Genomic DNA, 22,913 nt, shown 5'->3' on the forward strand with positions numbered 1-22,913 from the left:
ACTGGTTGCTCTAGCCCACTATAGTATATAATTGTACACAATAATGATTATGATTTTAAATAAAAATACAGTAAGTAGCCATCAAAAAGATCCTGCTACTGAATCAGCATTGTAATTCATGTAATTCATAATCAGGAGGTAGAGGTAGGAAGATTCCAGTTTAAACCCAGCTTAGTCCAGGTCATATTGAGACCCTGCTTGAAAAAAAATCATATTGTAATATGATATTTAAACGGGGAACTAATGATGTAGCTCAGGATGCAAAGCACTTGTGCAGCATGCATCAAACCCTGGGTTCAGTATCCAGCACTGTCTAACACAATGCATGGTGACACACTCCTATGTAATCCTAGCACTTAAGAGGTAGAGGCAGGAGAATCAGAAACACAAAGTCATTCTTGGCTATAAATTAAGTTCAAGGCTAGCTTTGGATATATAAGATCCTGTTTTTAAAAAGGGGATGGAGGAGTCGCTTCCTTACTCCATAGGGTAAAAGCATGGGAGAAGTAACTATGAAGATGAATGGCCAATACTACATACTAGGGAACATCAAGACATTGCCACTGCAAGAGAAAAACACAGAAAAGCAGACCAACTCCTAAAAGCTTTTATTACCAACCCATTCCTTGAGCCACAAAATATTCAGGGTTCATTTAAGCCTCCCCCTTCAGACCCTTTGATACAGATAAAATAGGTCTCTGCCCTCAGGGAGCATACATTCTATTAAAGGTGTCTCTGATGAATAATCAATGTAAACTTTCACAAAACATTAACACTTGTATTAAATTATGAACAAGTCAGAACCTATATATCATGTTAGTTTTTAAATACAAGGGCGATATGGAAACACAGAAATTCACTTTCAGAAAAAAAGGGATACAGGTGGGAGAAAGAGAAATTAAAAGTCGTGGCCCACCACATCTACACAAGTACGTACGTATCTCTCTTCTCTATCCCTCCTGCGGAAGCTGGGATAGCACACCAACTGTACTAAACCATGTTAAGACTTCTGCATCTGGCTTAAAGTCCAAATAGGTTCCTGCCCACAAGATAATCCAACAGTTTAAAATTAAAAGGTTAGTGACCACACCTTAACACATTCTCTTACTTTTGCAGGAGAGCGTTGTTTCCGCTTCTTCTTTTTCTGTAAGTCTACTGGCTCTCTGACTTGTTTTTTGTCTCTCATCAGTTGCTCAGATACATCAGTAAAAGTAATTTCCTGCTTTACACTTATCTGTTTAAAAAAAACAAAGCTGATTTTAGAAATGCATAAAGTCCAATGTGCATTGTGCAGAAGTACAGCTTCTAACAGAATAACCTGAGGGGTGTTTGGGGGTGCTAGGGACATCACCCACAGGGCAGACAGAATTAAACTTGAGGATGGGTTCCAAGTAGACTCTGCCTACTCATTCTATACTTCTTAAATTGTCTGAATTTAGTCAAAAATGTTTACTGCTATCAACTCCTTGTCATCTGTCCCTTCTCCCTACACACGGGAACCAAATCAAACCAACCAGGACAAAGTCCACTCTGTTAGAGTCCACAATGTTAGAGAAAAACTGTGCAGAGACAAGGGGTGTGGGGTGGGTATCAGAACTGAAATGGTACGGTAACACATGCCGTAGTTCCAACACTTGGGAGGCTAAAGGGAAGGAATCATGAGGCTGAGGCACACCAGGCTACACAGCAAAGCCTTGTCTTAAAATCAGTAACAAATCCAAAGTCATTTGGGTTAACCCTTTTAAGTGTAACTACAGCCAGGAAGTTATGCATAGTTACCTGACACTAAATTCCTTTCACTAGAATTCATACTCATGCTTGTAACAAGTGTGGCTCCCATAGAAATGACTCTCTACAGTGACACTCCTATTTTCAGACAGAAACACCCTGTTCTGTTTACCTATATGTTCTGTCATTAGGGTCTGCCCTTTCATACATACTGCTTATCATTCGCCCAGGCAACCTGCAAGATTAGATTAGCTGATGTCCTAGTTATCTCAAGATTGAGGGCAACCATACACAAGGGAGGACTGTAGCAGGCACTCTGAAACCACCTTTGCCAAAATGTGCCGACTCCTCATTTGGGCTTCGAAGTGACTAAATTCAGGATAAAAGCCTGGCTTCTCTACTCTGATTTTGTTTGTCACCTTTACTTCTGAAGTGTCTGTGTAATCTGTCTCATCTCCTGGATGGTCGATGGCATAGATAAATCATTGTCCTTACCCTTTCTTCTGTGTCACCGTAGATACCCAGGACAGCATATCCTCAGAGGACAGAGTCCCCTGGAGCTGAAGTAATCTTATCCTCATAACCACCCCATCCCTGTAAGCAAGACACTTCTTCAAGACCAAGTAGAGCTAAGACGACGATGGGAGAACCGTACCATGACAGGACAGCTGATCTTTAATTTCCTACACGGGATTCCTCTAACTCTAAAGTTCTGGGCAGTGCTCAAAACACGAGGCTTAGCTTTGGACCTCTGTATATCTTTCTACCTGGGTGTGCACACTGAATAAAACCTCCCTACTTGCCCGGCGATGGTGGGGCACGCCTTTAATCCCAGCACTTGGGAGGCAGAGGCAGGAGGATATCTGTGAGTTTGAGACCAGCCTGGTCTACAGAGCTAGTGCCAGGACAGGCTCCAAAGCCACAGAGAAACCCTGTCTCGAAAAACAAAAACAAAAAAACAACAACAACAACAAAAAACTCCCTACTTTCTGCTTGTCATGCTTAAATAAAAGTCTTTTGTGACCACCTACCCCAAAACTGTATTCCCATCTTTTGTTGAACCTATATAGTGACTGTATGCATATGTGCAACAAACTATGCAGAGTGTTGAAGAGCTGATAGGCTGCTGAGAAACAAAACCAGAGCAGATAAAGCTGAGAACTTCACTGAACCAGAGGGAAAAAAAGAGATGAATGAGGTCTTGGACAGGGATGTTTGTAAGATCTAACAGTGTTCACACTAAGGAACTAACACTGAGGTTACAACACAAGAAAGGTTAGGTTCCAACAAGTCAACACAACAGCAGGGACTTATGTCTACATTTACATCTTGATGTCTTTTTTAAGAAAACAGTATAAAATTCTAAAAACTGATCATATCAAAAGAAAACTAAATCAAATAATGAAAACAATGTTTTTATGCTCAACATTTTTTGTTTCCCCTTCCAATGCTCAACATTTTTACAGACTAGTAGCCACTTTCTTCCTAGCCTTTTCAACAAATCATTACCAAATATGTAATTATGAAATTGTATATAGTTTTACCCAAGAAATAATGCTTACTATATAATAATCAGAAAACCAGAGTCCAGGAGATATAGTAATGTCAACACTGCTGTCCTGTCTTTAACACACACTGGAAGAGACCATTCTCATCGGACGAGGATGCTCAGTCAACCCCCTCTTCACCACAACCTTTTAAATTTCTCCTTAAAATGAAAACAAATTTTTCTGAAATTATGCCGTAAAATACAGCAAAAGTCTCTGAAAATCATCCAAGTAAACAAAAGGTGCTAATGATTTAAGTGTTTTGACAAGAACAAGGTAGCTCTCACTGCCTATGAGACCATTCAAACGCTGGCTCCAAGAAAATGCTATTTCCCCAGAAATCTCATGCCAGGGAAGGGGACAGCCAAAGCCCAAAGTGCCAGTGGCAGGGGAAAGATGATTTCCTGGGAAAGGGACTTCACACAATTTCGATAAAAGGCCAGAGCACCTCAGACTCCGCCCAGGCAAGGAAAGGTCAATGCCGGGCAGGAGTACACCGTGACCATGACTGTCTTGTCATGTCATTATGCTCTTGTTCTCTGTTCAAACCTAAACTGCTGTAAGAACCTCAACGGATCCTCCTCTTAGTGTGAGGATAACAACTTTCCCTTCTGGGCTTTTCACTGCTACTTCTGTTAGCTGGTGTTCCCTGTAGTTTGAGTTTAGTCATGTCATCCATTCCCCTTAAAGCATCCCCGTGGCTACCTCACAGCCTGAATTTCGGTATAGAAATATCAGTGTGACTGGCTCGAAAACCCAGCAATCAAACCCAAGTGTGTCACCACCTAAAACTCTAAACTCTCTGCTCTTCTCATGGTCTGAGTCCCCCGAGTCCTACGCATCCCACTAATTGCCCTCCCTTCCAAGTGGTTCTGTTACAGTCTCAAATGTAGCTTTTATTCTTACAAGCTTGAACATAAATAATCTAATTCAAGTTCAGAGTACAAAATGACATTTTTTCCTAAAACTTATTTCAATTATCTATTAGTAGGTATGTCTTACTATTTAAAGATGACATGTACACACAAAAACACTTTTTGTTGTAATTTCCTCTATTTTGTACTCATCTACTTGCTACTAAGTGCCTGTTTGGTGCCAAATTCAGTCAAGTTTAAAGAATAAAACAAAAACTTACTGAGCTCTTATGTGTGAAGTGCCCACTCTAGATATGAAGAACACATTCTTATATGAAATATCTTTTTCCCAAGTCTTTAAATGTACAAATGGCATAGTTCTGGCGCGTAACAAAAACCTAATACTTGAAGACAGCACGTCATTCTCTAACTAAATGAATGAATGAAACAGTACAAAGGAAAAACAGCAAAGAGAGAATTAGAAAAAGATGGCAACTTGACAGGTTTCATGGATAAAACAAGAGACTTAATTAGATTTACAACTCTGTCAGTATTTATTCCTTCTAATTTTTACTTCACAACTTGCCTTCCTCCCCAACTTTGTCCCCAGTAACGCTAATAATGTAACAGACACAGACACTGGCTGACATATTAATGAGGTCTAGAAATGCTCACTTATTCTCCTCTCCCTATCTCCCAGAATGAAGATAACCAACTCCTTGAGATCATTTTGGTCCCTTCTTTCTTGTTCCCAACACCCTACATACAAATCTAGCTATGCCACCAACTCTGCTAACGTAAGGCATCATCTCATTATGAGCTTTCTGTAAACACATTACTATAAACTGCTTCTCTAGTGAGGAACAAGATAATAATACTGCCTTGTTGGCAACAAATCAATAACCAGCTACTAATCCCAGCCTTCATGACTTATTGTGATCTACTAGCAAACACATCTGAAGCACAATATTCTTGTCAACTTTCAATTTTTGAATTCTCATTTATTGTTTTATCTACTAAGAAAAGCACCTTTCAACTTCCCTCTCTGTTAATGGCTTCCCCCACCCATCCCCAAGGTTCTGCTGTTTCAACACCTCTTTACAACCGCCTCACCTCTGGCTCCATCAGCTCCTATTGCTCTTCTCAGAAATGCAATGCAGTGTCTGCTATACATTCTTATGAACCCAAACTTTTCTGCTTAATATTCTTCTTAAAGTCAAAGATTTTGTAAGTATAATCCATATATAATTATAATTATAATCCAAACAAATAACTGATTCCAAAGTTATGCTGACAGTAAAAGTAATATACAGCTAAGCAAAAAGGAAGAGAAGGAACCTGTCCCAAAGCATTGCCTAGAACACATCTGAAACAAGATGATCACAAGTATAGCAAATATTAAGCATGCAAAGAAAGCTATGACACAATTACTGGTACTGCAAATATACTGGGCTGAAGAAAGAATGCTAACACCATTTGAGATGCTTATGGAATACAGGAAAGGAGATATCTAAGGTGTAAGACAGGAGGAGAGAGGAAGGAAAGGAAAGCTACAGGCTGACTCTGGACACTTGACAGAACTAGTTACAGTCAGCCAGCAGGAAGATTTCAAATGCTAAGCTCCCAAAGCTACAGATTAGGGTAGAAAGGTAAATGCACACACTGATGAACAGAGGTTTCTGGCTTACGAATCACACCTTCTCCTCTGCCTGACCCACGACTGTATGCAAACTCTTATAAACCATATCTGACTGTGAGGAAGCTGCAGAATCCCAAGGATACTTGTTGCTATAAATGTAAATGCTGCTCCAATGTCAGCATCTTATAGTTAACCAGACAAGGTGAATGAAGTGAGTTAATCAAGTTGTCTTAATGAAGCATTGCTGACCACTTCAGTTGAAAACTCCATTCTTCTAACCTCCATGACACTGCATGAACTCAAGTCCTCTCCTTTGCCGCACGGCAACTGCTCTGGCCTGGCTCAATAGCACACTTCCAATAAGTGTTTTACTACATTCACATCAATGACTCTCAAGAGTGGAAGACTCCTGGAGGGTGGTGACACACTCTTCATGTAGTATTTCTTGATCAAACAACTGTCACAACACTACTTTCCTGAGTACAGTATCAGTCTATGGTTGTTTAACAGGTGGCAGGATCAGAGTCTGGGTGCATTAGCAAGTATAGAATCTAAACATTTTATACTGAGTCAGGCTATGATGAAAGCTACAAAAATGCACAACTCACTTCTCATAAAATGTTTAATTTTATGAAAGTTATTTTCTCAGGGTTGTAGAGAAGTTAAGAGCACTAACTTCTCTCGGAAAGGAACCAGGTTTGGTTCCCAGCACCTACATCAGGTGGTTCACAACTACCTGTGCCTCAGTTCCAGAGGATCAGACATTTCTGGCCTCCAAGGGCACCTACAAACACATGGTGCACAGAAATTTACAGAGGTGTACACACACACACACACAGAGAGAGAGAGAGAGAGAGAGAGAGAGAGAGAGAGAGAGAGAGAGAGAGAGAGAGAGAGAAAGAGAGAAGATTTTTAAAACGAAACAAGACCAGACATGGTGGTGCCTCCCAGAACTCAGAAAGCAGAGACAAGTGGATCTCTTTAATTTCAAAGTCAGCCTGGTCTACAGAGCAATTTCTAAGGCAACATAAAGAAATATTGTCTCAAAACTAAAACCAAAACCAAAACAACAACAAAAAGACTGGAACTGAAAAAAACAATAGTTCAGTGTTTGGGAGCATATGCTGCTTTACAGAGGACCTGGGTTTGATTCCAATGTCACAGTGGCTCAAACTGCTTATAAGTACAGTTCCAACTCTATGACCTCCATGGATACTAGACATACATGTGGCACAAAAACATACATGTAGGAAAAAATACTCAAAAGTATAAAATATAAACAAATCCAAAAATGTTTTTAAGGCTTTTATTAACAAAGATGTTATTACTTATAATACTTTTGTTTTTTCTTCTTTTTTTTTTTTTTTTTTTTTTGTTTTTCGAGACAGGGTTTCTCTGTGGTTTTGGAGCCTGTCCTGGAACTAGCTCTTGTAGACCAGGCTGGCCTCGAACTCACAGAGATCCTCCTGCCTCTGCCTCCCAAGTGCTGGGATTAAAGGCGTGCGCCACCACCGCCCGGCTTCGATTTTTTTCTTCTTTTTTTTTTTTTAAATTTTTAATTTATTTATTCATTAATTAATTTATTTATTTATTTTTGGTTTTTCGAGACAGGGTTTCTCTGTGGTTTTGGAGCCTGTCCTGGAACTAGCTCTGTAGACCAGGCTGGTCTCGAACTCACAGAGATCCGCCTGCCTCTGCCTCCCGAGTGCTGGGATTAAAGGCGTGCGCCACCATCGCCCGGCCTTAATGCACTTGTTAATCAATGAGTTGTGATATTTATTTAACATTTAACAAACATGGCATTTTCTACTGGTGATAGTATATTATTGCTCTTATGTTTTTATATATTAAGATAAAACTTTAAATTACTTCATTTTGAATTTTGATGAAGTAAATATTAAATGTAACCAACACAGGAAAAACTCTTCCAAGTCCTCAGTCCCACACCAAAGTGACAGCTGATTTAGACACACCTCAGTCATGTTCTTTTCCTCCTCCTCCATCCACTCTCATCATAGAAATGCACGTCCCCATCACAATAAAGGCACTCGTGTAAATGCTGCACACACGTGTGGGTGAGCAGACATACCTGTGCTTCCTAGCTCTGTCGGCTGAGATCACCAAGAAGGAATGACACTCACTGCATCCAGCACCCAGAACTTAGTTTCTATTTATCCTTATCCAATTATAACAAACAATGACTATTTAGGAAATAGCTGATTCCACATCTAGGACAGGAAAAAACAGAGAGTATGTGGTGAAAACTATAGCACCGTGGTGTCAGAAACTCAAGTGCATGAAAAAGGGTCTGAATATGGCAAAAGGAGCCACATGAGGGGAAGACTCCCTCAAGGCTCAGCCTGGAACCATATGAGTGAACAAACAGGCAATGGCTGTGCTGGATTATAATCCTACTGAAATGTTAAACACGGTGTGTCATGTATCTCTTCAAAGATAATTTGACAATTACAACAAAAGTCATTAACTTACAGTGGGGAAACCTGGCAGACACCACCTTCAATGATGAAGTTTCAGGCCACACATGTCCCCTGTTGGATTCCCTGAAGGGGATACAAGATCACAACTGTGGCACTGTCAAAAATGCAGAGCTTTGGGCTCCACATGCCAGGTTCTGTCTGAGCGCTAAGGATACTGTGAATTGGAGTGGTGGGTAGGGAATACATAGTCTCTAGACTCTTACAGTATTGCAGTTATAAAATAACTCCAAGGTTAAGTTTTAACCCCATTGGAAAACAAAACTAAGGCCCAAAAAGATTAAGTCTTGCTTAAAAGTGCATTATTTAAAAGAGAATGTAAAAATTTACATCTAAGTCGTCTATATCCAGGGACACTAAAGCCTTAACTCCTATTTTCTGTGGATTATTTCTCATACCCTTGTTGCCAATAAGGAACTTGAGTCAGGTCTCTCACTCCCGTGCTATAGTCTGGGACCAAGACCTCCAGTGCACTCAATAACTCACGCCAGCAGTGACTGTCTGTGCAGGGCCGGAATGCACCTGGGCCTCTCAACAACCCTTCACAGGAGGGAGAGCCCACAAGGCACCCTTTCTCCCTGAGATTTATAGGGAGTCAATGGTTGTTGGGGGAGGGAAGAAGCATTTCTTTCATGGTATAGCCACCAGTAAGCCACCCTTTACCCATGCTGTCTAAACAATCCTAACTAAACTGATAAGCTCACAAGCCTGCAACATACTCATGCACTCATGCATGAGGAGGAAAAAAGTAAAAGAAAGAAAGAGCAGCTGAGAGCCATACTCAAGAGATTCATGAAGTTCATGAATCAAGAGATTCATTAGTTCAGTCATTTCCGCAGCTGTCCACTGGTACAGTAATAGCCACTTCCTACCAGAAAAAAGCAAATAATGTTACAAAAAGAATACTTTTAAAACTTAAAGTACCGGGGAATGGAGAGATGGCTCAGTGGTTAAGAGCACTGGCTGCTCTTCCAGAGGTCATGAGTTCAATTCCCAGCAACCACATGTGGTTCACAACCATCTGTAATGGATTCAGTGCCCCCTTCTGGCATGGGCATACATGGAGGCAGAATGGTGCATACGAAATAAATAAATAAATAAATAAATAAATCTATCTTTAAAAAAAATCCTAAGGTACCAAATAAACATATCTGCCATTAATCCCCAGCACATATTGCAGGTGTGTGGCTGCTTAGACATGCAGAGGGCTACTAACTGCTACAAAATAGCTTCATTTATACGTCTCGCTAGCTATAATTTAATACAGCTAAAAGCTTGTCAATCTTTCCTTTCATTTAAACTCCTTTCAGGGCTAGATAGATGGCTCAGGTTAAGAGCACTGATTGTTCTTCCAGAGAACCAGGGTTCAATTCCCCCCACATGGCAGCTCACAACTGTAACTTCAGTTATAGCGGGGGAGGAGGGAGGATCCAAAACCCTCTCAGGCTTCTGTAAACACAAAGCATACATGTGGTACATAGACATGCATGCAGGCAAAGCATGTATGTACAAATATGTTAAACTTGAGCTTAATTCTAGAATCCACAAAAAGACAAAGGGAGAACTGCCTCCCACAAAGTTGTCCTCTGACCTCCACATGTGCCATGGCACACATCCTCACCCCAAATAAAAATAAACAAAGCTAAATAAAAATTATATATCCACATACATATATATGTGCATCAGAGGATAGGAATATCTACAGACACATACATACACATATATACTCCCATCTACCAATTCTCTTTTATTTTTCTTCTCTAGCCTATGAGAACATCTGCTACCTTCTCAGGATCATATGTGAACACAGAAATGTACTTTAAAACTCTTCAGCTATGTTATTTATAGAGATATTAAGTTGGAATTTTCAAATACCACTACAAAAACTCAATTCATTGCTTTTTTTGTGTGCGAATTATAGTTTAAGCAATATATATCCAAAACCTAAAGAAATCCATGCTGAAGAAATCAAAAACATTACTATGTTCACATAACATGACAATATTACTTATGATAATAAAAACTACAAAATCTAATACTCAATAATAAACTAAAGGTATTAAACAGTTATTAGAAATAGCACATTTGATTAGCATGAATGACAAAAAGCATACATGGTAAAAGTTAAGTGGTAAACAGAAGTAAGTAGAAAAGACATTTTTACAACTTTTTGCAAATACACAAACATTGCCCAAACACACAAATACCTACATAGAAAAACAACGACAAAAAGAAATTCTAAAACGCTATCTAAGAAACATACTAGTGGTTATTCTAGGATAGTAAGATTATAGCATCCATTTTATGTTCTTTATGGTTGAAAACTTTTAGTATTTTCTCAGTAAGTATGCATTACTTTCTTATCCTAAAATGACATCAACTCCACTCTAGTGTAAGTCCTTAATTAGAAGAAAGACACCCCCCCCCCCAAGTAACAGTAATACAGGACTGCAATCCTCATACTTGGGAGGTGGAGACAAGAGAAGGCTTCAAGGTCATTCCCAGCTACACAGTGAGTCTGGGGCCAACCTACGAGATACCCTGGACTTAACAAAAGAGTAAGTAAGTAAGACAGAAAGGGAGGAGAAGAGAAGGAGTGAAAGAGAGTAGAAGGGAGGAAGGAGACAGAGAGGCAGTAAGAAAGGCATGACGGAAGAAAAACACTTTGTATTAGTCACATCTTACCTTACAATACCCCAACTGTGCAATCAATGAGAAACCAAAAAAATCTCTCTGGCTTAGTTTTCAAAAACTAAATAGCAATCAGAAAGTGTTTTGTTTTTGTTTTTGTTTTTTTGTTTTTGTTTCTGTTTTTTTGATTCTCACATCACCTACAAAAACCTCAACTCAAGCAGTAACACAAGTGTCGCTAAACACGACAAGGACCAGTGAAAGGAAAACTGGATCCTATTTCATTCCACTAAACAAATAAAATGCCTACAGTTGAAATCTAGTACATGACAAGACCAGATACCAAGAATATGGAGCAATTTTTATAAACTGTCAAACCAATCACAAACTCTGCAGTAAGCAGGACACTTGCCAACTACTGAACTGTGTGCTGAGGAAACAGCAAGAAGCGATGAGTACAAATATGCATGAAAACTAAAAGCAGCAGCTCTCAGGATGGTCAGTATCTAGAAACGGGCCTATCGTTTGGGGGGCAGCGCTGGGGGGAGATGTGCTGAGGATGGAAACTATCCCTTCTGCTGTCTGCGTGAACCACCTATACTGAGAACACCTACAGCCACCCTAGAAACAGTCTAACTGTCTACAATACTAGAATGAACAATAAATTCAGGAATGAAAATAACCTACTAAAAGGATGAGATGCTTATATTTCATAAGCAACAAACAAACCCAGAGTACACAGTATATATGGTTCTATTTATATTTAATTCAAACTCAAGAGCGCTAACAGACCACAATAAAAGAATCAGGAATGGGGGGTGGCATGTCTCGGGGTCACTAGTGATGTTCTATGCCTTGTCTAGGCACATGGGAGTTACTATTGATTAAATTTATGAACCTAACAATTTACCCAATTTTCTTTTTGCCTTTTCACGTTTTTATTTTTATATTTTTTTGTATTAAAAAGAAAAGCTAACAATTACCACTAATTACAAAGGACTAGAGCAGGACCAGAAGAATGAATGAATCACTTCAGCCTGGGAAGCAGACACTCTCAATAATATTAATGTTATGATACAAACTCATTCAAGTATTTCACATTTTTTGTCCTGTTGAATGTGATATCCTAGAACATGGTAAAGACAATATATGAGCATAAGGTGGAACCTTCTCTGAAAAGCCCATGACGAGTTTTCCTCTCCTGTGAGAACTGGGCTGAGAGTTCTCTTCTGCCTCTGCCATCACCATAGCTGGAGGAGAGAGTGGGGCTGGGAAGAATCAGGGGCCCTTTAACAAGAAAGGTATTCTGGGGCTCCCATCCTAAGGACCAGGTAACCCAAGCCTCCAGTACACTCCACCATTAGCCTTGTCTTCATACCATTTCCCTTGCTTCCAGGCTTTGCAAGCAGTTTACTTTCCTTTGTAAATGTCATCATGAAGGGAGTAGGAAAGAGCAACAGAACAAAAACATTTAACAATCTGACATGGGGCTCAGCACCTCTGTCTGAACCCAGGGTCCAGGCTGGAGCCGGGCCACGCAGCCTTCTCTTCAAGTAGCAGCACATTGTTCTGAGGCTCAGAGGGCGGACACAATCTGCCCCTTGCTGGGCCCAGGCCAATGACCAACCCTGTACAGGCAGAGGATGAAGGAGGTTCAGTTTGAAGGCTGCCTCTATCTCAGGTCTTGGATCCCATGGGGATGGTGATGGGGAAGTGGCTTGCTTTGGTGGCCCGTGCCACTCCTGGAATACTTCCAATTTTCTTTATGAGTGTTCTGATCTAATAAATACATGTGCGTGTATTACAGAATCTAAATGTGTATAGATACATGCACAAGCATTCCTTTTATCATTAATTCACTCAAACAGATCTAGCAGTAAAAGTCAAGTAAAAAATAGCATACCATTTAATTAGCTATTAAAATAAACAAGGCAGTTTTATATGTAATGACATGAAAATCTATACAAAATATCATTAAATAAGCACAATTTCAAATGTGATGATGGAACTCTTATTTATATAATATCTCTAAAGCATACTACAGAGAAATAAATATATCAATGTTTGTCTACAAATTTAAAGATTTCTAGGATACCAATACAGTAATCTCTTTATGATCAGAATAGGTTAAAGACAGAAACAAGGAATTCCCTGCTATACATCCAGGCAGGATGGCAGGCAGGCATGTGTGTGTGTTTCTAGAGGTTGAACACTGGCACACACTGTGTGTGTGTACGTGGTGTGGTTTGTTTCTGAAGATTAAACCCCAACCAGGACCTTGCTTATCCTAGGTAAACGCTCTGTAACTGAGTTATATAAAAGCCTAAAGAACTTTTACCTTTTTTGTGTGTTATTATTCTTGTCATAGTATTTTAACATCTCTAATAACTACCTGGTCATTTTATAAAATACAAGTACAATAAACACCTCTGACCCTCTAGCCCTGACCTAAATGAAATCCAACGTAGCAATTCTCATAAAGCCATCCAGAGAAATCTATTAATAATTTACATCGCCTATGTAAAGGGATGGTGAGTTGGGTCAAATTAATTTAGGAACAGAGGAAAACAGTGAAAAGCAGAATACGTTGGGTTTGCTCACTACAAATCAAGCATTCCTAATCCGAAACTACAAAATATTCCAAATTCCAAAATCTCTATCATAGAGTGCTGACATGATGCCCAAGTGGAACCTTGCGATCTTGGCTTCCTGTATAAGACTGCACTCAACACACAAACTAAATCACTGCATAACATTATCTACAGGCTCTGTGCAATAAGGTGTATGTGAAACAAAACTGACTCTCCTGCTTTTACCTGGGTCCCATCACCAAAATCTTATTCATATGTAAATAGTACAAAATCCAAAAGAAAAGGCCAAAATCTAAAATACTACTTACAGATAAAGTAACTCAACCTGTAAAAGTTGTTACTCTAATTCATCCACTTACAAACTGAACTAGATGGGCATGTCTGTGAGTTTGAGACCAGCTCAAAACTACACACACACACACACACACACACACACACACACACAGTGAGTTCTGGGCCAGTCAAGACTAGTATAATCCAGTCACAATATATAAATTAATAAAAAGAACTGACATCAGTAATTGTAAACAATAACATAATTCTCATCAAAGACTATGATGGTTCATTCAGCCATGTTTTCTCAGTTTATGAACTGATTCCTGTCAAGTAAGACTTCTAAGGGCTTGAAGCACAGGAGTAAATAAGAACAACCTAGAGCTGACAAGTTTGCTATTCCCTATTCTAAGCAACAGGAGACTAATTCAACTGCCTCTAAAAATTATATCCAGGCTATGCTGAAGTTAGAAAGTATATGAATGTTAAAAATACACATCCTCTTAAAACACAGCCCTAACAAAAGCCAAGACTCAACAGCTCACAAACATAACAAATTACTACTGACTCTCCCGAATGGATCTGAAGAAGATATGCAATAGTAATTAAGAACAGACTATAACTTACAAATGACTCTGAAAAAGTATACAATATAATTATAATCGCCTATGCCATTTTCCTTAATGATAGGATTTCAGAAAAATTTGTAACTCCAAAGCAAAACAGAAAAACAGTAAGAACTCAAAGCAAAACAGTAAGAACTCCAATGGCCAAATATATTTTGAGTTTCCAGGCCTATTAAAAACTTGTTCAAAGAAACAAAGTACACTGAAGTAAGTATAGCTACAATTCTATCATGCTCCTCTACAGCACAGAAACTCGTGACTTAAACTGTGACCCAGAGCCACTGAGAAGCTGCAGCAGGTACAAGCACCCACCCAAGCCTGCAGGCTGAAGTGAGTCCCCCGAGCGCACACCGTGGAAGGGAAGAACTGACTCCTGAAAGCTGTCTTCTGACCTTCACACGTAAGCTTTAAAAGATGTTTAAAAGAGTATCACATAAATGCTCAAGTAGATCTTCCAGGGCTTATATACAGCTGAAATATTTTCTGTATGCCCCTCTGTGACAAGAACATGCATTTTCAGAGAACTCCCAATTTATCAAATCTTTTCACTAAAGTGATACAATCCAATGATTTATGAGAAGACAAATATTATTCGTTATAATTTGCTCCCATTTTGAGCATGCATGCACGCGCACACGACCTTTCCTGTTAAAAATGCTTATCATCAAAATGGAAAAGAAAATAACATTTACGAATTCTCAAATCTTCTTTGATGAAGACAGTAAGAATCTTTCTTAATTTTCTAAGATGAACTTGTTTTTGGTTGCAAAGCTTCTAACACAGCACTGTCTACTGAGACAGACGAAGGGATGAAAATTAGCCTGCATGGATGCTGCCCAACAAACACCAAATAGCTGACAAGTGTCCCCCAGTGAGACTACAGAAGTGAAGTTTTAACTTAAATGTGCATATCAGAGAACAAATGTCCAATGAGTAAGCGACACACTAAAAAGTTAACCCCTACTCATCGACAGTAGAAAACAAAATAAATCTTAAGAACGAAGTTGTCACAAATAAGAACCTTTAGCTATAACTTTCAGTAGACACTAGAGAGAATTTCTATGCGTGCGGAATCTAAAGGCATTAACAGCTTGAGAAAACCCAACTGTTGATTCTAAACTAGCCAGAGGTAGTATGAAATGGGGTTCTCTGTGATCTCCAAGTGTGTGAACAAAGAAAGAAGAAAACCATGCTCAATGTCATTTTCTAAAACACACTCTTAAAAGAATGTTGAGAGCAGCCTGTCACTCTAAGTCTACACACACTGAGAAACAGGAACTCTAGGTGAAACTCTCAAACTCTCAATGAAAAACAAGGCATACTTAAAGCCCAAACCCTATTCCTTGCCACCAACAGCAATATGTGTCTAAGAAGAGAAAAAACTCCTCTTGTCTATTTACATCCCAGTATGAAACAATGCTACATAAATCCCAAAGTCTGACCATCTGTTAAATAGCATGACCAATTTTTAAGTTTCATTTAAGAGAAGTGACAGCTCAGTCTGGGTAGCCGTACAAATAGAGTATCAAGCAGACATTTGGAAAGAATAAGGAGTTGAGAAAAGTTCCAACGTGCTAATAAGGAGGGAAAACCTTCACAATCCTGTAAGCGATAGCCTTTGAAAAACACAGACACAGCAAAATGTTAGGAGTGGTCATGGGTAGGTGATGGGCTATGAACATGGAAGGACAGTCATTCTGTAGATAGAAACACCTATATTCACACAAAACCCAGGTACTTATGTCCATAACAGCTTTTTACATACTAGCTGAAACAACCAACCACACTCTTTCAATAAGAGAATGTTGACCTATGACCTAACAACAATGGATTACAAATAACAGCTCTGATTCATTTATATGTCAAGTGAAAAACTCAGTCTAAAAAGTCACATTGTTGCTTTCATTAATAAAATATCCTCAAAACCACCAAATTATAAAGTGGAAATCAGATTTGAAGTAGGCAGAGGGCAAGGAAGGGGGCAGGAATTGATTATAAACGTTTAACTTTTTGTCTCTTCCCCTTTCTGCTCTTTCCTATCACCTACCCAAGAGCTTCTCAGTCCCCAAGCTGTTAGGGTACTGCATGGGAAGCCTACCCAATGCAAAATGCCAAAGCAGGGCTCAGGGTATGGAGGTCAATGCAGGTCAAGGGTAGTATTTGCCTAGTAGGCTTGAGGTGCCAGATACAATGATCAGGAAGCAAACACATTTCTTAAAAGATGTTTTTCAAGATGTTAGATCCCAGGCAAGGCAAAAGGTTCTCCAGAAAGAAAGGAAGCTCAGGCGAATGTGTTGGCTGGCAAACAAGTGGAATATGCAGTGTAACTGAGAACTGACAGGCAACCCTAACAAGATCACAGAATACAGAATCAGTGGGAGAAGCAACTGCAGTTCTTTATCCTTGTTGTAATCAACTAAAAATTGATACTTTAAACAATACTATTTGCTACAGCATCCAAACAAAATATGTTCAATTACACAACACTGGAAACCATAGACAATGCTGGGGTGATTTAAAGAAAACCTAAAAACCTGCAGAGGTATACTCTCTGATGAGTTAAAATGTTGATTATAATCAAACCAATACCTAGAATCAAACATGATCCACAATAAAAACCCAGCTAGCTCTGAACTCAGACTGAGTCTGTACATGGAATACAAGGACAATAACAAAACTGGAGATATTATTCTAGCTGATTTCAAATTTTACCAAATTTCAATAGAATCGAAAAGTGATTCTGACTTAAAGATAGATACTAAGTCAGTCAAATAGAATCAAAACTCAAGAGAAGACATACAAAACTGCAGAAAAAGAGAAGCGCAATAAATACATTTAATAGTAGCTTTATTAAAATGAAAAAGCACACACAAGGAATAGTAAGATCATGGATGTTCAGATATTAAAGCAATAGAACATTAATTAACAAGGAAAAAGAATGAAGTACAAATATTCAGTCAACACAGATATAAGCTAGTAACATGCTTCACCAAAGCAGCCAGACATGAGAGCTACATATAATTCAACTGCATAACATTTCCAAGAAAGACAACAATAAACTAAGACAGAAAAAAAAAACAATTATGGAGGTAAATGACTGGGAAGAATTACAAAGCAACCATCTAGAAAAATGAAAACATTCTATATTTTGATGGGTTGTGGATTACATATAGGCAGCTGTCTGAACTCTTGAGATGAAGACAGAATTTTTTCAATTTAAAACTTTCCTTAATTAAAAACAAAATTCATCTTCACTCATAACCCTGGGTTGCCTCCTATAGCCCAGGTATCTAGAACATAAAATTTGGGACTAGAAAGATGGCTCAGGGGTTAAAAATGCATACTGAGCTTGCAGAAAAGCAGAGCTCAGTTCCCAGCACCCTGCTTACAACTGCCTGTAACTCCAGCTCCAGGGAAGACACCTCGAGCCTCCATATCCACATATCCATCCACGCACAAAAACACACATATACCCTCATATGGGGACGCACACCTTTAATCCCAGCACTTGGGAAGGGGAGGCAGCGGATTTCTGTGAGTTAAGGTCATCCTGGTCTACAGAGTCAGTTCCAGGAGAGCCAGAGTTACAAAACAGAGAGACCCTATTTCAAAAAAAGAAAGACACATATACACAATCAAAAAAATGAAAAAAATTTAAACTCATAATATTTAAAGGCAAGACCTAGAAAATAAGCCTTAAAGGATAACAAAAATCTTACAAGCAAAGAAATGCAAAGTAAGTTGGCCATAATAAAATCATACAAAGAGAAAATTTTCAAAAGCTAAAACATCAACAAGAGGGGCTGGAAAGATGGCTCAATGGTTAAGAGCACTGTCTGCTCTTCCAGAGGTCCTGAGTTCAATTCCCAGCAACCACATAGTGGCTCCAAACCATCTGTAATGAGATCTGGCACCGCCCCCCTCTGGCATGTGGGTATACATGGAGGCAGAAAGTTGTATACATAATAAATAAATAAATCTTAAAAAAAAAGTCAACAAGAATATCACAGGCAAAAATATACCATGTACAAAAGAAACAGAAAATGTCATAGTAGACCTGTTGAACTAATGCAGTCTGATTTCCTAAAAATCTCCTAATGGGAGAGTATAGTAACCTTCTGAGAAAGAAGTGGGTGCATTTTAGTTGTTCGGCAAGGAGGGGTCAAAGAAGTCATTTTACTAAGAGGTTCTATCTCATTTGGAAAGATCACTACAGAAAGTAAAAGACAAAGAGGGTTCAGGCTAACAGCCTGTCCAATGAAAGTTACTGCAGTCTATAGATTACTGGATACAACCAATAGTATAATGTATACTGTCTCAAGGCAGACCACAATCTGTCCACAAAAGACGCCTTAACAGAGCAATCAAATAGTATTTACGCTTCAACAAGAAGTAAAACTAGAAATCAGATTATCCTTCCATCAAATACTTGGAAATTAAACTACCTCTAAATAATACACAGTTCAAAACAATCAAAGATATAAGGAATGAGAATCTAAGTATAAATTCAACATCAAAATTTGTGTGTGACACAAAGGCACTTAGAGGGAAATTTATAGAGGGTGTGTGTCAGGGTAGAAGCCCCTAAAATCAATACCTAATTAATTCAGTAAAGGCACCTGCTGCCATGCTTGATGACCTGAGTTCAATCCCCAGGCCCCACAGAGTGAAAAGGAAAGATAAATTCCTACAAGTTGTCCCCTGCAGTCCATGCATGTGTGCATACTTGCTCGCACCCACACCAGATGACTTGTCACCGGGGCCCTCTTCCCTTCTCTAGTCCCTACAGGGACCCACATTCACATGCACAGGCACACAGATGGACACATGATCAAAAATAAAATAAATTTAAAAAAATAAACAAAAAAATCAACAGAAAAAAACAATGAAATAAAAAAGTTTCTTAAAGTTATCAACACAATCAGAAGACCCTTCTGAAGGGAGGTTACACAGAGCAGTACTCACCAGCCAGGGTCAGTTTCACAAGACAAGGAAGCTCTGGAGAGCTGCTGCACAACACTGCAAATACAGTTTAGCACTACTCAGCTGTAAACTCCAGAACACGCCTACAGCCAGGCTGGGGAAAACTGCTGTCACACAGGAAAGAAGCAACCACGTGTGCATAAAAAGTGCAATAAAAGAAAACTGGAAAACATGGCGGAACTGACCAGTTTCTTGAAACAAACTGCCAGAACTCATAAAAGAAATAGATAACCTAAATAGGGCTGCATCTATAAAAGAGAATTTGTCAAAGGTTTCAAAGTCTTCCAAAATAGAAAGCACCAGAAAGCAAGCACGTAAGGGGGATATGAATCAACTCACTCCTCTTTCCCAGCAGACAGGAACAGGGACAGGAACAGGGATAGTTTCTAACTCATTCTGAAGTTTCCAATACCAAACATCAAAACTAAACAATGACATCAGAGGCAAAAAGAATGTAGAGCGCTCTTTCTCATAAATTGGAAAATAAAGTATTATCAAAGCAAATCTAATAATGTATACTAGAATTCATTAAAGGCATGCGACTCAACACTCAAAACACCAATTCATGTAACCCACTATAAAGGGGCCCCTGCGGTTGAGTAGGTACAAGTTGGTGCATATATGCACAGCTGTCAATGGTTATCCAATTATTCACAGTGTGTGAACACCTGGGATACAGCAAAAAATAGTTTACAAAACTACTGTCTTCTAGAGTCCACAGTCTATCAAGGGACACACTTGTCAAGTCATCACAAGTCTCCATTTTAGGGCTCAACCTAGAGACTGTAGAAGTAGCAGGATGGTGATGAAGACGCACTATGTACACTCAAAAACAACAATGAGTTATAGCTAAAGTAAATATTCAGTCAAGATATATGATGATCCTCAAACAAAGAAAAAAGTACAGCATTAATAATAAAGGGGGAAAGATCCTCAGGTTCTAGTCCCAGTGGTGGAAGAGGTAAGACTTAGAATGTGGTTCTGGTTTTACCCATCACTAAGTAAACACAGGGCAGACAACTGGGCATGGTGTCAGCCTGCCTATAAATGCCAGTACGAGGGGTGGTGAAAAGCTAAAGCCGAAGCAAGAGAGTTTGAGGCTAGCCTGGGCTATACAGTAAGCCTCTTTATCAAAACAAACAATTATGAATAAATACAAAGGTGGAAGAAGACAAGAAAGACACAGATGCCTAAAAATAATTTTCTTGGGGCTGGGAGAAATTCCAGCACTCAGGAAGTAAAGGCAGGAAAATGTCAGAAAGTTTAAGAATGGCCTGGTCCACACAGCAAATTCCAGGCTATCCTAGGCGATATAGTGGCAGTCTGCCACAAACAAGCAAGTGAACAAATATCAATCAAACACAAACAAAAAGCCAAAGAGAGCACCTTTAGTGTCGAGCCCTAATGTCTAGTATAGGGAAGAGTATTGGGCTGATCATTTCCAAAGCCAGAATTCAACCAAGTGTGTACAAAGGCACAGTGGGGCATCCAGGAAAACGAGGCAGAGCAGCAAGCTCGGGAAGAGCGGCAGTGTTCTTAGTGCACATGAATCCCTGGGGTCAATCACAACAGCACACAAGAAAAAAGCAGAAATAGGATGCACAAACCCCCCAGACTGTTATCTTCCTCTAAATAGGTTTAAGGTTCAGGATCCATGCTCTTTAAGAACACAGAAGCTAGGCAGGGCAGTGGTGGCGCACACTTCTAACCCTAGCAGGTGGATCTGTGAGCTCAAGGCCAGTCTGGTCTACACAGCTAGTTCCAGGACAGCCAGGGAGGGCTACATTGAGAAATCCAGTCTCAAAAACACAAATGCTAATAAACTCAGTCTTTCAAAAGCAAGTATACACATAACCTTGACCAAAATATAAATGTTGGAAAAGATAGATTTCTAAAATAATGACACAAAATTCTGCCTTTTAAATCTAATAGCTGTCCACGGCGTCCTAACAAATGATTAGCCTTTAAACCGTGTGGCTTCTTTGGTGACTTCCAGTATTAACATTTCTAGTTAGAGTTCGTACTTACAGGGACGTTAAGTGCATACTGAAGTCCTTGAGGAAGGCGCTCATGAGTCTCCATCTGTTCTTCGTCATTTTTTACTGTCTCCTCGTGGACCATGAGTTCATCATGTGATATCATATCCTGTTGTCGCATTTCACTCTCTTGTAACACTTCATCTGCAGCAAGGATCTCCTGGTGAGGCAAACTTCGATCTTGGAGTACTGACTCCTGCAGTTCTCCAGACACAGCGGACTGGCCAGACACTCCACCCATCACAACCATTGCCCTGGAAGACTGCATTTCGTCTATGCCGCCACATTTAAGAAACAATCCTTCCAGTTTGTCGTCAATGTTCATGCTTAAGTATAACTGCCTAGAAAGACCAAGTTTGGCAACAAAGCATAACACATTAGTTTATATGTCTAACTTGGTAGTTTTTTAATTTCAAATTATAAAAGGTATACATACAAATAGAAAACCTTTATCCATCTAATTCATGTAAATTACCAAGATTGACTTCCAGGGGCTAGAAAAGTAAAACAAGTTTTCACTCTGAAATTAAAGCATAATCCTAATCTATTCCATTACTCAAAGTGACCCTTACACAAAATAGGTTAGAGGAAGTATCTGTAGCTTCAGTTCAAGAACCTTCAGATTTCAACACATTATAGCGCCATAAAATTTAAAATGAACTCGGTGAAACATAAACTGACAAAGGACACTATCAGGCAAACCACTAACGCAAACAAAACCCTCATAATCCTAAGAAAGGGCAGTGATGCAACTCAGTCACACTGGCTAGCATGCTCAGTCAGTCACACAGGCGTGGTGCACATGTCTGCAAGCCCAGCATGGGAGGCACAAATACTGCTGCACACTGAGGACAGAGGAGGAATGGGGATCTCACTCCCAGCGATTGCACACAGGGAGTGAGTCCTATGGTTTACTGACCTCTTCTCTAAAGACAGACAGTGGTGAAGATCATCTTTGGTTCAGTGACCAAAATTAAGTTAAATTCTAATTACTACTAAAATTAAAATGTCCTTTTATTTACTAAGGATAGCATCAAGGGAATGGTCTTTTCTTCACAGTTCACAGTTCACAGACCTTTATAAACAGCAAAGCAGACAGAGTCTAATTCAGACTTCTCTTGCCTTCCCAGGGAGCAGACGTTATCAGACTGAAGGACATATGACCAGGGAGCAACATTTGATTCTACTTTTCAAAATCCTCACATAGCAAACAAAGTCTTAAAGGTTAACTGTTTATAACTTCTATCTTCACATTCTGTTTTATACATTTCTTAGAGAATAAGCTATTCTTCAACTAAGAAAATGTGTAAGGGGCTAAAAGTTCATTTTCTGGCCAATTCTTTGGAAATACTAGAAACTATGCTTTACTTCTAAATTAGCTACTGTTTTCTTACTCAATGTGGAGAGTCCCCAAAACACAGGAACTTGCACATAAACAAAAGACCTTTACTGCACCTACTGCGGCCACGTGTGTCATTGTTTAAAAAGAGAAGAAAAAGAAAACTTGAGG

The 22,913-nt window shown here is 39.3% G+C and overlaps 1 protein-coding gene across 8 annotated transcripts in view; it reads right to left on the reverse strand.

The window, feature by feature from the left end:
• Znf148 (zinc finger protein 148) overlaps window positions 1-22,913 on the reverse strand; it is a 122,441-nt gene that overhangs the window by 45,115 nt on the left and 54,413 nt on the right. For all 8 annotated transcript variants that reach the window (XM_075965878.1, XM_075965816.1, XM_075965825.1 and 5 more), the window contains 2 exons: window positions 21,396-21,744; window positions 1,109-1,234 (listed from right to left, as the gene is read on the reverse strand). In XM_075965878.1, the coding sequence (XP_075821993.1) occupies window positions 1,109-1,234; window positions 21,396-21,728 (459 nt within the window). In that variant the 5' untranslated portion in view covers window positions 21,729-21,744. The remainder of the gene's footprint in view (window positions 1-1,108; window positions 1,235-21,395; window positions 21,745-22,913) is intronic.

The sequence above is a fragment of the Microtus pennsylvanicus genome, chromosome 1, assembly GCF_037038515.1.
Source record: "Microtus pennsylvanicus isolate mMicPen1 chromosome 1, mMicPen1.hap1, whole genome shotgun sequence".
In the NCBI taxonomy this organism is placed as follows: domain Eukaryota; kingdom Metazoa; phylum Chordata; class Mammalia; order Rodentia; family Cricetidae; genus Microtus; species Microtus pennsylvanicus.